Genomic DNA, 14,256 nt, shown 5'->3' with positions numbered 1-14,256 from the left:
GAATTATTAATTGCAAATGTAATAATTACTTAAATAAGTATTGACTTTGGTTCACAAAGATTCAAATCAACAACTAACAAGCTTAAAAGGATAAAGATATATCTAAATATTCAACTTAAAAATAATGTTGAAAACCTGACAGTTTAGAACTACGCTAGTATTCTTTGAATGGAAAATACTATTGGGGTCCACTAAAGGTCATGCTTGTTTCAACATATGCCACAATATTGCAAGTATAATCCAATGAAAATGGCTTAAAAGCAGAAAGGTGAAACTCTCGGCAGACCAGGTAGAAAATGTAGAGAAAGAAAAATGGCTGTTATATGTGCATTTGTGAAACCATATGAAAGTATTCGAAGCCTTAGAGAGAAAAGTGGAGAAATTTGGCAAGGAACAGCATGAATAATCTTATCATCACAGGATGCTAACGTACCCAAAGATCTGTAGGTCAAAAATCAGCCTATTTACTCACATGAAGATCCAGGGTAAAACTTGCAACTCTGAGAAGCTGTTCTCCTGCAAGCCTGTAAAATTCTTCCAAAAGACAGGGAATGGGAGTGCCAAAGGGAGAAGGACAGTAAGATAAGAAAGGTGGAAAGTATTCCACAGCTGAATAATTCACTGGATATGGTCTGCAGTCACTGGGAAAGTTTGAAAATTGATTTGAATCTTCTATCCACTGGTTATGTTTCAACTTTGCAAAAGCCTCCTTTCAAACCTGATGCATTGATTTTGTTTAAGAAAAAGTGAGCATGATGCATTTCTCTCTGGGCGCTATTACAGTTTCATATGCTCCATTCCCGAAATCTTTCTCCCAGCCTTGTAAAGAGTCTTGGATTCAAATCTATGGGAAACTGGTCAGTGGTTCTGATAGGATATTCCTTTTGGCTGAAGAAAACCCTTTTTATCGATGAATGCATAGGATTGTAAGTGTACTGCATTGTAGAATCTGGACATAGATTTAGTAATACCCTTCACAAGGAAATCAGATAAAATATTGAAAGAGATAAAAATATAGAATGAAAATAGTAACATGCAACTAACTGGGTTGGTTGGGAAGAACCAGCACAACCTCAATGGGCCAATTTAAATTTGCTGTCGTATCCTATGAATGAATCTACTGTCACATTGACTATTGCCTTATATCAGTCAAAGTTTCTGTGGGTAGAGAGCTATAGAATATAATTAAAATACAACAGCAAGGCTTTCAAGAACCCAGTATTTCTGGGATACCCATTCCTACCGCCGGTACAAACCGATAATAAGTTTTGTGTGGGGTTGAAAACTTTTCATTGCTGAATTAACTTTCTGGGCTGGCACATACGTGTCCATCATAAGGATAAGTTTCAGGATAAGACATAATACAAATTTTGGGTGGCTCCATGCTCAGCAAAGTACTTCACTTTGTCAAGGTCAGTAGACTCAAATTGTGAAACATACAATTTTTCAGTGAATGATTTTTGTGGCCAGAAAATCATATGGAATGCAAATCATATGTACCATGAATGAGGCGTAGCAACTTTTCTCATTCTTGTTTGCAAAAACTCTGTGCTTAGAAGTTCAACTTGGAAAGTATCCCTTTACTTTATATCTAATAGGAACATTTGCATAGAAAATTGGAAAAGATTCAACAGGCAATATGACCAGTCCAAACAAAAACACTCTCCAAACACTGGCATTCTCAAACATCCAACCAACATAGAGTCATAGGGATGTACAGCACGGAGACAGACCCTTTGGTCCAATTTGTCCACGCTGACCATATAAACTCAACCCAATCCAGTCCCATCTGCCAGCACCCTGCCCATACCCCTCCAAATCCTTCCTATTCATATACCCATCCAGATGCCTTTTAAATGTTGCAATTATACTAGCCTCTACCTCTTCATCTGGCAGCTCATTCCATACACATACCACTCTCTGCGTGAAAAAGTTGCCCCTTCGGTCTCTTGTACATCTTTTCCTTCTCATCCTAATCCTATGTTCTCTAGTTCTGGACTCTCCCACTCTATTTATGTCTATTTATCCTATCCATGGCCCTCATGATTTTATAAACCTCTATAAGGTCATCCCTCAGCCTCCAACGCTCCAGGGAAAACAGCCCCAGCCTATTCAAACTCTCCCTATAGCTCAAATCCTCCAACCCTGGCAACATCCTTGTAAATCTTTTCTGAACCCTTTCAAGTTTCACAACCTCTTTCCGATAGGAAGGAGACCACAATTCCAACAGTGGCCTAACCAATGTCCTATACAGCCGCAACATGACCTCCCAACTCCTGTACTCAATACTCTGACCAATAATGGAAAGCATACCAAACGCCTCCTTCACTATCCTATCCACCTCCACTTCAAGGAGCTATGAACCTGTTGCCAGTAGAGGTGGGGAAAGCAGACACAATGGCTGCATTCAAGACGCTCCTAGACGAATACATTAATAGAAAAGGAGTAGAGGGATATGCTTTCTGTAAGTGAAGACAGTTTTAATAAGGGGTAAAATGTGTTGGTGCAGGCTTGGAGGGCCGAAGGAGCTATTCCTGTGCTGTTTTGTTCTTTTTTGACTGATCTCCAACAACAACTGACATCATTCTTTGTGCTAAGTTTGACTTCAACCATCTGAGAATTTTCCTTGATTTCTGTTGACTCTACCTTTGCTAGGTTTGCTTGATAACACAGTCAGGCTGTGCAATGCAGCTTTGATGTCGAGAACAGTCACTCTCACTTCACCTCTGGAATTCAGCTATCTCATCCATGTTTGAACCTTGGCTTTAATAAAGTCGCCAGCTGAGAGGCCCTGGTGGAACCCAAACTGAGCATCAGTGAGCAGGTTCTTTTGCTTAGCAAGCGCTGTTTCATAGTACGGTCGATGACTCCTTCCATTAGTTTACAAATGATTCAGAATCAACTAACATGCTACATTGGATTTAGTCATAGAGTCATAGAAACATACAGCACGGAAACCCACCCTTTGGTAATGTGGCCATCCAGCTGCTTTTTAAATGTTGTAATTGTACCAGCCTCTTCCTCTGGTAGCTCATTCCATACATGCCCCACCCTCTGTGTGGAAAAGTTGCCCCTTAGGACCCTTTTAAATTTTTCCCCGTTCACCCTAAACCTATGCCCTCTAGTTCTGGACTCCCACACACCCCAGAGAAAAGACCTTGTCTATTTACCCTATCTGTGCCCTTCATGATTTTTTTAAACTTCTATAAGGTCACACCTCAGCCTCCAATGCTCCCCGGAAAACAGCCCCATCTGATTCAGCTGCTCCCTCTAGCTCAAACTCTCCAACCCTGGCAACAGACTTTTAAATCTTTTCTGAACCCTCTTAAGTTTTGTCCTGTTTGTTGTGGGCAGGACAAGCCTGGGCAATTTTCCACATTGTCATATAGATGCCTGTGTTGCAGGTGTGCTAAAACAGCTTGGCTAGTGGCACAGCAAGTTCTGGAGCACAAGCCTTCAGTATTATTGCAGTATTGCTGAAATGTTGTCAGGGCCCATAGCCTTTGCATTATCAAGTGCCTTTAACTGTTTGTAGATATTACATGGAGTAATTCAAATTGACTAAACACTGACATCTGTGAGCTGGGAGCTCTGAATGATGCCATAATGGATAATCCCCTTGGCACATCTGACTGCAGATTGTTGCAAATGTTTCAGCCTTATCTCTTGCATTGATACAGTAGACTGCAAATGAGGATGAAGATATTTGTGAGACTTCCAAATTCTGTTGGTTGCTTAAGTGTCCACAGCTGGATGTAATAGGACTGGAGAGCTTAGATTTGAATCATTTGTTGTGAGATTGCTTTGCCCTGTCAGCCATTTGCTAGCTTATACTGTTTGGCTCACAAGTGCTCCTGTTTTAAAGATACATCAGGTTATCACCTCACTTTTTTTAGATTTGTCTTGTGCTGCTCCTGACATGCCCTCCTGGACTCTTCACTGAACCACGTGGATTCCCTGCCTTGATAATAATGGTAGAGTAGGAATATACTAGGCCCTAAGGTTGCAAATTGAGTACAATTCAGCTGTTGCTAATGGCCCATATCACATTATGGATGTACAGTCTTGAATTGATAAATCTGTTCAAAGTCTATCCTGTGAAACAGGGTGATAGTGCTACACACGTTGGAGTATATTCTTACTCTGAAGCCATGACTTTGTCTCCAAGGACTGTGCAATGATCACTCTTACCAATGTTATCATGGACTATGTACAGAGGAACCTTGATTATCCGAAGGACATGGGCGGGGAGTATTTCGTTCGATTAATCGAGCGCTGGATACTCTAATGCAGAATGACATAGTTAACCAAACATTGGGACCTTACAATCTTGTTCAGATAATCCAAAATTTAATTAATTGAATACTGGATAATCAAGGTTCCTCTGTACACCATTTCAATAACTCTCTCTATTACCTTTTTGATAAACTTCAACAAGTTAGTTAAACATAGTCCTAAGAAATTTGTGCTGGCTCTTTGTAATTTATCCACATTTTCTCATTCTATCCGAAATAATTGTTTTTGGAAGTTTGTTCGGCTACTGAAGTTAAACTGACTGATCTGTGTTTGCTTGGCTTATGCTTCTTTGAACAGAGGGTTACACTTGCACTTCTCCAGACATCTGGTCCCACCATTGAGTCCAGGGGTCAAAGAATAGTGCAGCACAGGAACAGGTCTTTTGGTCCACCAAGCCTGTGCTGACAGTGATGCCTTTCTAAATTAAAAAACTTTTTCCGTCTATGTGGTCCATATACCTTTATTTCCTGCCTGTTGATCCTTCAGCATTCAAGTGACAACAAACCAAGTTACTCCAATCTCTCCTCATAACTAACACCCCCCAAACCAGGCAAAATCCTGGCAAACCATTCCTGTAGCCTCTCCAAAACCTCCACATCCTTCTAGTATTATGGCAGCCAGAACTATAAAAAATATTCCAAATGTGGTCTAATTAAATTTCCACATAGCTCCAATATGAGTTGCCAATTTTTGTATTCTGTGCCCTGACCAATGAAAGCAAATATGCAATATGCCTTCTTGACCATTATATCCACTTGTGTTGCCACTTTCATGGAATTGTGGACCTCTATGTCTAGATCCTTCTGTACATTGATGCTATTAAAGATTGAAAGATTATTGCGGTGACTAAGCCATTTCCACTCTAAATTTCTTCAATCTCCTTGGATTTAGCTCCAATCGGAGTCAGTGCTGCATCAATTTTAAGTACCAACAGCCTACCAAAAACTCCTCCTTACGAATTTGAAACTAAGTTTTCTCCACTGTCACCATGACCTGGATAGCATCACCTTCTTCAGTAAAGATAGATACAAAGTATTCATTTAATACCTCAGCCAGAACCCTGCCATATTGGGTAAACTTGTCTTTAATTTGTATTTTGTTTTATTTTTAGTTAAGCAATATGGTACCTCACTTAAAACAAAGGCTCACAATTTTGCAGATATAGGTAACAAACAGCAATAGGCCCAGCACCGACCCGACGCGCACCACTAGACACAGCCCTCCAGTCCGACAAGCATCCTTCCACTATTATCTCTACTTCCTATCATCAAGCCAATTGTGTATCCAATTTGCCTGCTCTTCCTGGGTTCCATGTAATCTAACCTTCCAAAGCAGCCTACCACGTGGAACTATATCAAAGGCCTTACTGAAATCCATATAGACGACGTTTACCGAGCTGCCCTCATTAACCCTCCTGGTCACTTCATCAAAGAACTGTTACAAATTTGTGACGCATGATCTCCCATGCACAAAGCCATGCTGACTACTCCTGATCAAACCCTGTCTTTCCAAATGCATGTATATCTTATCCCTCAGAATCTTCTGAAGTAACTTACCTACCACAGATGTCAGGCTTACTGATTTGTAATTCCCAGAGTTTTCTTTGCAGCCCTTCTTGAATAAGGGCACAATATTCACTACCCTCCAGTCTTCTGGGACCACACCTGTGACTAACCATGATGCAAATATATCAACTAGAGCCTTCCACAATTTCTTATCTAGCGTCTTGCAGTGTTCTTAGATATGTCTGGTCAGGACCAGGAGATTTATCCATATTTGTACATGCTAACACATCCAACACCTCCTCTACTGTGATATGACTATCTCCAGGATATCGCCACTAACTTTCCCATGTTCCCAAGTCTCCATGACTTTCTCCATCGTAAACGCAGAGGAGAAATATTCATTGAGGACCTCGCTCATCTCCTGCAGTTCTGCACATACATGTCCACTTTGGTCCTTGAGGAGTCCTATCCTCCCGCTAGTTATTCTTTTTCCTTTAATATACATAAAGAATCTCTTGATTCACTCTAATCTTCTCAGCCAAGGCTGTCTCGTGCCCCCTCTTCACCATTCTGATTTCCTTCTTCAGTAAACTCGTACTTCTTGTATACCTCAGGGATTCCCTTGATCCCAGCTGCCTATACCTGAGCCACATCTCTTTTTTTTTCTGGTCAAAGCCTCAATATCTCTTGTCATCCAGGGTTCCCTACTACTGCAACCTTTCCCTTTACCCTCACAGGAACATACTGACATTGAACTCTAGCTATCACAGTTTTAAAGCCCTTTCACTTGCCAGAGGTCCTTTTGCCTGCAAACAAACTACTCCAATTAATTCCTGCAAGTTCCTGACTAATTCCATCACAATTTGCCTTGCCCCAATTTAGAACTTGAGCCTATGGACCAGTTTTGTCCCTCTCCATTATTTTAAATTGAATGGAACTGTGGTCACCAGTCCCAAAGGGTGGCACAGTGGTTAGCACTGCTGCCTCACAGCGCCAGAGATCTGGGTTCAATTCCTGCCTCAGGCAATTATCTGTGTGGAGTTTGCACATTCTCCCCGTGTCTGCGTGGTTTTTCTCGGGAGTTCTCCGGTTTCCTCCCACAGTCCAAAATTGCAGGTTAGGTGAATTGGCCATGCTAAATTGCCCGTAGTGTTAAGTGAAGGTGTAAATGTAGGGGAATGGGTCTAGGTAGATTTCTCTTGTGGGGTGGCACAGTGGTTAGCATTGTTGCCTCACAGCGCCAGAGACCTGGGTTCATTTCCCGCCTCAGGCAACTATCTGTGAAGTTTGCACATTCTCCCCGTGTCTGTGTGGGTTTCCTCTGGGTGCTCCAATTTCCTCCTACAGTCCAAAAAATGTGCGGGTTAGGTGAATTGGTCATGATAAATTGCCCGTAGTGTTAGGTGAAAAGGTAAATGTAGGAGAATGGGTCTGGGTGGGTTGCCCTTTGGATGGTCGGTGTGGACTTGTTAGGCCAAAGGGCCTGTTTCCACACTGTAAGTAATCTAATCTAATCAAAGTACTCTATTGTCATCTCAGTCACCTGCCCTGCCCTATTTCTCAACAGTAGGCCGAGTTTTGTCCCTTCCCGAGTACTACCATTTATATACAGTTTGAAAAAGCTTTCCTGAACAAACATAACAAATTCCACTCCATCTAAGCCTGTAATGCTTATGGCAGAGTCAGTCTACGTTAGGAAAATGACACTCACTTGTTATGACAACCATATTGCTCCTCTAAGTCTCGTCAATCTTCCCGCATATTTGTTCCTCTAATTCCCATTGATTATTTGGGAACCTACAGTACAACCCTAATGATCAAAGTTTGTGAGAAGATTTGTAGCTCAGGTGCTCGTTGTTGTGGTTCTGTTCGCCGAGCTGGGAATTTGTGTTGCAGACGTTTCGTCCCCTGCCTAGGTGACATCCTCAGTGCTTGGGACCCTCCTGTGAAGCGCTTCTGTGACCAGCTATCCTTAGTAGTCACACACGCAGATGACAGGCAACATGAATTCGACTGGGACAACACTACTATTATCGGACAAGCCAAACAGAGAACAGCCGGGGAATTCCTAGAGGCATGGCACTCATCCACAGATTCTATCAACAAACACATCGACTGGATCCAATATACCGGCCACTGCAGCGGACAGCTGGAACTGACAACCGGAAGCGGCAGAGACAAATCACTATAAATGCCGGAGGAAACAACACAGAAGCGCTTCTCAGGAGGCTCCCAAGCACTGAGGATGTCACCTAGACAGGGGACGAAACATCTGCAACACAAATTCCCAGCTCAGCGAACAGAACCACAACAACCCCAATGATGTCAGCATCCTCTTTCTTTTTCTTAGCTCCACCCACATTATCCCTCAGTTATTTCATCTCTGACGACAGTTGTGATACACCTCATAATGAAAAATGCAACTCTCTTTCCTCCTCCTCTATCCCGCCTAAAGCATCTTTATCGTGGCACATTAAGTTGCCAGTCCTGTCCCTCCGTTAGCCATGTTTCTGTAATGGCTATAATATCCCAGTCCTGAGTTCATCAGCCTTATCTGTAAGCCTTCTTACATTGGAATAGATGCAATTGAATCCAACAGGCACTCCTCACTCCTCACATTTCTGATTACTGTATCTTCTTCCAGTCTCCCAGTCTCCCTGCTATTGAGGATTCTCCCGCAACCCCAGCAAACTAGTTTAAATCCTTGGTCAGACAGCATCCGAGGAGCAGAAAAGTCAATTTTTCAAGGTGAAACCTTTTGTTGGGACTGCAGAGGGGGAGGGACCAGAGAAGAACATTGGCAGGAGTTGGGGGGGAGCTGGGACTGGGGAAAGGATGGGTTGGATGGTGATAGGTGGATACAGGTAGGGAGTTATTGTGATTAGTCAGTGGAAAGATTGGAGCAGATAGGTGAGTAGGAAGATGGACAGGTCAGGGAGGCAAGTAGGAGGGGTGAAGCTAGACATGGGATAAGGTGTGGAGGAGGGATTTTGAAGTGTGAACAGGAGAATCTCTGAATCTGGAAGGAAATGTCACCTGCACATTATCTACCCTCATATATTACATCTGTTGCTTCCAATGTGGTCTTCTCTGTTTCCTCTCACCTTCCTGGCCACATATCCATTCTGAGCCTCCTCCACTGTCAAAGTGAGGCCAAACAGAAACTGGAGAAACAACACCTTGTATTTTACCTGGGAAGCTTACAGCCCAATGGCTTCAACATCGACTTCACAAGCTTCAAAGTCTCTCCTCCCCCAGCCTTATCCCATGTCTAGCCCCACCCCTCCTCCTCCTCTCCCTGATCTGTCTTAACCTGTCCATCTTCTACTCACTTTCCGGCTTCACTCTTCCCACTGATCAATCACAATAACCCCCTACCTGCATCCACCTATTACCACCCCACCTACCCTTCTCCCAGCCCCAGCTCCCTCCTGGTCCAACACCTCTGGGCTGACTCCTTCTCCCCCTCCCAAGTCCTGACAAAGGATTTTGGCCTGAAACATTGACTTTCCTTCTCCTCAAATACTGTCTCACCTGCTGTGCTTTCCCAGCTTCACATCTATTGACTCTGGCTTCCAGCATCTATAGTCCTTACTGTCTCCTAGTTTAAACCCTCCTTTGTAGCACTAGCAAATCTGCCCGGCAGGAGCTCTGCATTGTTCTGGGAATGGTATATGACAAGATGGTGCTGGAATCGGATATAACGGTCTCCTTAGGGGCAGTGTAGATAGTTATTGAGACAAGTTTGATATGTTATCGTGACACATAGGCTAGGCCTCATGGCAGGAAACCCTTGAGAAAGCTTGATACAACTTGGACTTTGTCAAGATGCAATCCAATCTATATTTTTAGGAATACTACTACAACTAGGCATGATAGTTGAAATTACGGTTTTTTTGTCATCACATATATTTTTTATTATGATAATTAATTGTTTGTTTTTCTTATCCAGAAAATTGACCTGTTGAATAAACTGTGACAATGTCAACAAACAACATAGCTCAGGCAAGGAAAATGGTGGAGCAGTTAAGGATTGAAGCTGGTATTGAAAGGATTAAGGTGAGCGTTAAAGATGTGCCTGTTTAACAAGATTTTTTACTGTAACAAATGTTTTCTGACAACCCACATGCCTTGCATTATTACTCAGTCTAGAGGATAGATACAGAATTTCCTCGTCATACACAAAATGCTCATTCTACCCATTGAATGCGTAATTATGTCTGAGAAAGGGTCACTGGGAAAAAAAATTAACTCTGCTTTCTCTGCACAGATGCTGCCAGACCTGCTGAGCTTTTCCAGCAATTTGTTTTTGTTTCTGAATTCCAGCATCCGCAATTGTTTCGGTTTTTACTTGCTTAGTATGTCTATTTGACTGGGTGATCAAATATTAAATATTCAATTAGATCTTGACTTATACACATTAACTGAAAGTCACTGCAGTGGACCAGGATTAAAGCCCACATCATACAATATGTCACACAAAACAAATCCCAACAAATTTAATCATCAGTCAAATGAGATACAGGATGTTCTGATTCGACTGATCTGTAAAATGTCAAAATCATGATTTCTGAACAACTTTAGAAAGGTGCACATTGAAACAAGTGAAGTTAAAATGCGTCTCAATCATTACAATCAATAAAACTCATTAGACTATGAGGTAAGATTGTTTTCCAAAGTAATAAGTAGTAAACAGCTGTAAACATCGAATGCTTCTGTACTCAATTCCTACAAACAAGCTACTTCACTTCAAAAAACAAAATAAATTATTGTAACAGTATGGGATTGAGATAAGAGAACAATTCCTACAACACATTAGAATAGAAAAATGTCATCTTAAAGAACTGCAGATCCTGGGTATCTGAAGTTACTTTATGGCATCTGGGGGTCACTGGGTAAGTCTGAATTTTGTGGCCCTTCCCAAATTATGGTTATATCTAGAATGCTGTTGCGAATGGAGCTCCAACATTCTCACTCAGCAACAATGAAAAAATGGCAATCAGGCTCCAAATCAAGATCATTTGTATCTTGGAAAGCAATTTTCCGGTGGTGTTTTCATACATCTTCCAGTAGTCATAGTCACAGATCTGAAAGTTGATGTCAAAGGAACCTTGCTGAGTTATTGCAGTACATCTTGTAAATGGTAGAAGGTATGACCTGGTTGGTCAGTAGGAGGATTGAATCTAGTAGGTGGCTGAACAAAGTGGAAGGGATGGGGAGAGGCTGGGAAGGGAGTTGGAGGAAGAGAGGAATTTATTTGAAATTGGAGAACTCAATGTTGAGTCTTCAGGGCTATTGGCTGACGAAGTGGAAAATGAGGTGTTGTTCCTCCAGTTTGTGGTCTGATTCACTGCGGCAATGGAGTAGGCCAAGGATGGTCATGTAGAAAAGGGAGTGGGAAGGGGAATTAAAATGGGCGGTGACTGGGAGGTCCACCCGGCCGAGATGCTGCCCGGCTGAGATGCTTGGTGAAACGTGCCTGAAGTTTATGTTTGGTCTCACCGATATAGAAAAGACCACATCCGGAGCACCAGATACAGTAAACTAGTTTGGAAGAGAGGCAGGTGAACCTCTGTCTCACCTGGAAGGACTGTTTGGGGCCCTTGATGGCAGTGACGGTGTTGCATCTTTTACGATTTCAGGGAAAGGTCCCTAGGGATTTGGAGGGATGTTGGTGAGGAGAGTGGCATGAACCAAGGATTGGCAAAGGGAACGGTCCTTGCGGAAGGCAAAGAGGGTGGGGATGGGAAGATCTTCTTGGTGGTGGGGTCTAATTAGAGTTGGCGGAAGTGTTTAAGGATGATACGTTGGATGTGAAGACTGGTGGGATGGTAGGTGAGGACAAGGGGGACTCTGTCTTTATTGCATTTGGAGGGGAGGTGGTTAAGAACAGTGGAGCAGGTAATGAAGGAGGTGTGGTGGTGGGCTGTGTGGATAACAGAGGGGATATATGTGGACATCTGAGATGCTTGGAACATCTCCTCGTCCAAACAGATGTAGCAGAGGCAGAAGATTTGGGAAAGCAGGATGGAGTTCTTGCAGGATACTGGATGGGAGGAGGCGTAGTCCAGGTAGTTATGAGAGTCATTCGGTTTGTAGTAGATGTCTGTCTAGAGACTATTGCCAGAGATCGAAATGCAGAGTTCAAGAGAGAGGAAGGAGGTGTCTGAGATGGGCCAAGTGAATTTAAGCGTGGGGTGGAAGTTGTGGACGAAGTCAATGAACTGCTGCAATTCAGCCTGGATGCGGGACACTGCAAATGCAATCATTGATGTAACAGCAGAAGTGTTAGAGTACAGTGTCTGTGTAGATGCTGAAGAGGGACGGTTTGATGTAACTGAGAAAGAGGCAGGCGTACCTGAGCCCATCAGAGTGTCCATGGCTACCCCCTGGATTTGGAAGAAATAGGGAGAGTTAAAGGAAAAGTTATTAAGGGTGAGAACTAGCTTGGTGAGGTAAGGAGGGTACTGGTGGAAGAAGCCTTGACGGGTCTGGTTGGAGAGGAAGAAGCTGAGGGCCTGAAGGTCGGGATTGTGCAGTATGGGCGTGTATAAGGACTGCATATCCATAGTGAAGATAAAGTGCTCGGGGCCAAGGAACTGGAAGTTACTGAACAGGTTGAGGGCATGGTTAGTGTCGCGGATGTGGATGGGAAGTGTCTGAACCAAGGAGGGGAGGATAGAATCGAGATAGGAAGAAGTAAGTTCAGTGGGGCAGGAGCATGCGGAAACGATGGGTTGGCCGGGATAGTTGGGCTTGTGGATCTTGGGGAGCAGGTAGAACAGGGCAGTGTGGGGCTGGCAGATCTGGTTTTGCTTCTGGTAAGTGGTAGCCACCTTGATTAATGATAGGGGATTCAGTGCTTGAAATAGAATAGTCAATTATAGGAACAACCCAAAGCAGCGTGTATGGAAAAAGAGCAGTTCAAATGTCATAGCATCTAAATTGTTTAGGATATGTGAAAAAGCTGCAGCAAACTGCACCCTACCTCATCAGGGTTTTATCATAATATCACACTTCCTATTGTTACTTTAACTTTCTCCCTCTTCAACTTTTGCAAACCAGTTCACACTTACACTATTAAAAAAATGGCCTTTTCATGCTTTCTTATTGACATTTTTATTGACACTATACTGAACTGTCAAAAATTGCCATGACATCCAACCAAAATTGGTGATACAATGGACAATAAAAACCATTATCTAAGATTACAAAGAGTTTCCTGATCATTTGGGTCAAAGTACTGAAGATTGACTGATGGAGTTTAATTTAGGTAAATGGGAGCTGTTGCATTTGTTTGTAAAACAAATAAAATTAGGACTTGTACAATTAACAGTAGGCCCCTGGATAGTGTCATGAAACAGAGAGACCTAAGGGTTCAGGTACATAGTTCTTAAAAATTTGAGCCACAGGTAGACAGGATGGTTAAGAAGGCATTTAGCACTTGCCTTCATTGCTCAGACCTTTGAGTATAGGTGTTAGGATGTCATGTTGAGGTTGTACAGGACACTGGTGAGGCTTCTTCTCGAGTACTGTGTGCAGTTTTGGTTGCCCTGCTATAGGAAGGATATTATTAAATTGGAGAGGGTTCAGAAAATATTTACCTGGATAATTTACCAAAATCATTGGGGCTTGGATAAGGTAAATAGTAAAAATCTTTTCCCCAGGGTTGGGAGTTCAAAATTGGGAACCATACTTTTAAGATGAGAAGAAAAATGTTTAAAAAGGCCATGGAGGCAATGAAAGAGTGGTTTGAATGTAGAATGAACTGCCAGAGGAAGTGGTGGATGCAGGTCCAATTACAGCATTTAAAAGACTGTTGGATAAGCACATGAATAGGAACAGTTTGAAGGGATATGGGCCAAACACAGGCATGTGGGATTGGTTTAGTTTGGGTACATAGTCAGTGTGGACTGGTTGGACCTGCATGCTGAATGACTCTATGTTGTGCACCTTCAAAAGACCCAAACAAAAGTTTTCAATTTCTGAAAAATTAATTATGCACATTTTTGATGATTTGTTTAAATAATATTAAATAGCAAGTTGAAATATTGTAGAATATTGCACTGTTTGCATCCACTTCGAGAGTGTATCACATCCAAAGTGTGCTACGGGGGGTGTCCATACTTGATCAACATGGTTCTGTGTTTATCTTCAAATCTAAGTGCAAATGCAGGGAACTTGTCACAATTTTTTGAGAATCCCTACAGTGTGGAAACAGGCCACTTGGCCCAACAAGTCCACACCAACCCTCCGAAGGATAATCCACTTAGACTGTTGATATGATGTGAGGAGAGATTTGGAAACTTAAATAAAATACAATATGAAAGTTCAGGGTAGCAACACAGGTGTTGTTTGCCAATTTTGGTGTAATTCTTGAGGATATAACTATGAATGCAGATGAAGGAAACCAGCAGATATGATAACCTTGGATTATCAAAAGGCTTTTAATTAG

The 14,256-nt window shown here is 42.4% G+C and overlaps 1 protein-coding gene across 7 annotated transcripts in view; it reads left to right on the top strand.

The window, feature by feature from the left end:
• LOC132824286 (guanine nucleotide-binding protein G(I)/G(S)/G(O) subunit gamma-7) overlaps positions 1-14,256 on the top strand; it is a 335,756-nt gene that overhangs the window by 295,685 nt on the left and 25,815 nt on the right. For all 7 annotated transcript variants that reach the window (XM_060838662.1, XM_060838646.1, XM_060838639.1 and 4 more), the window contains one exon: positions 9,754-9,860. In XM_060838662.1, coding sequence (XP_060694645.1) covers positions 9,783-9,860 — 78 coding nt within the window. In that variant the 5' untranslated portion in view covers positions 9,754-9,782. The remainder of the gene's footprint in view (positions 1-9,753; positions 9,861-14,256) is intronic.

The sequence above is a fragment of the Hemiscyllium ocellatum genome, chromosome 2 (genome assembly GCF_020745735.1).
Source record: "Hemiscyllium ocellatum isolate sHemOce1 chromosome 2, sHemOce1.pat.X.cur, whole genome shotgun sequence".
Classification (NCBI taxonomy): Eukaryota; Metazoa; Chordata; class Chondrichthyes; order Orectolobiformes; family Hemiscylliidae; genus Hemiscyllium; species Hemiscyllium ocellatum.
This window is presented reverse-complemented; position numbering and strand designations above follow the sequence as displayed.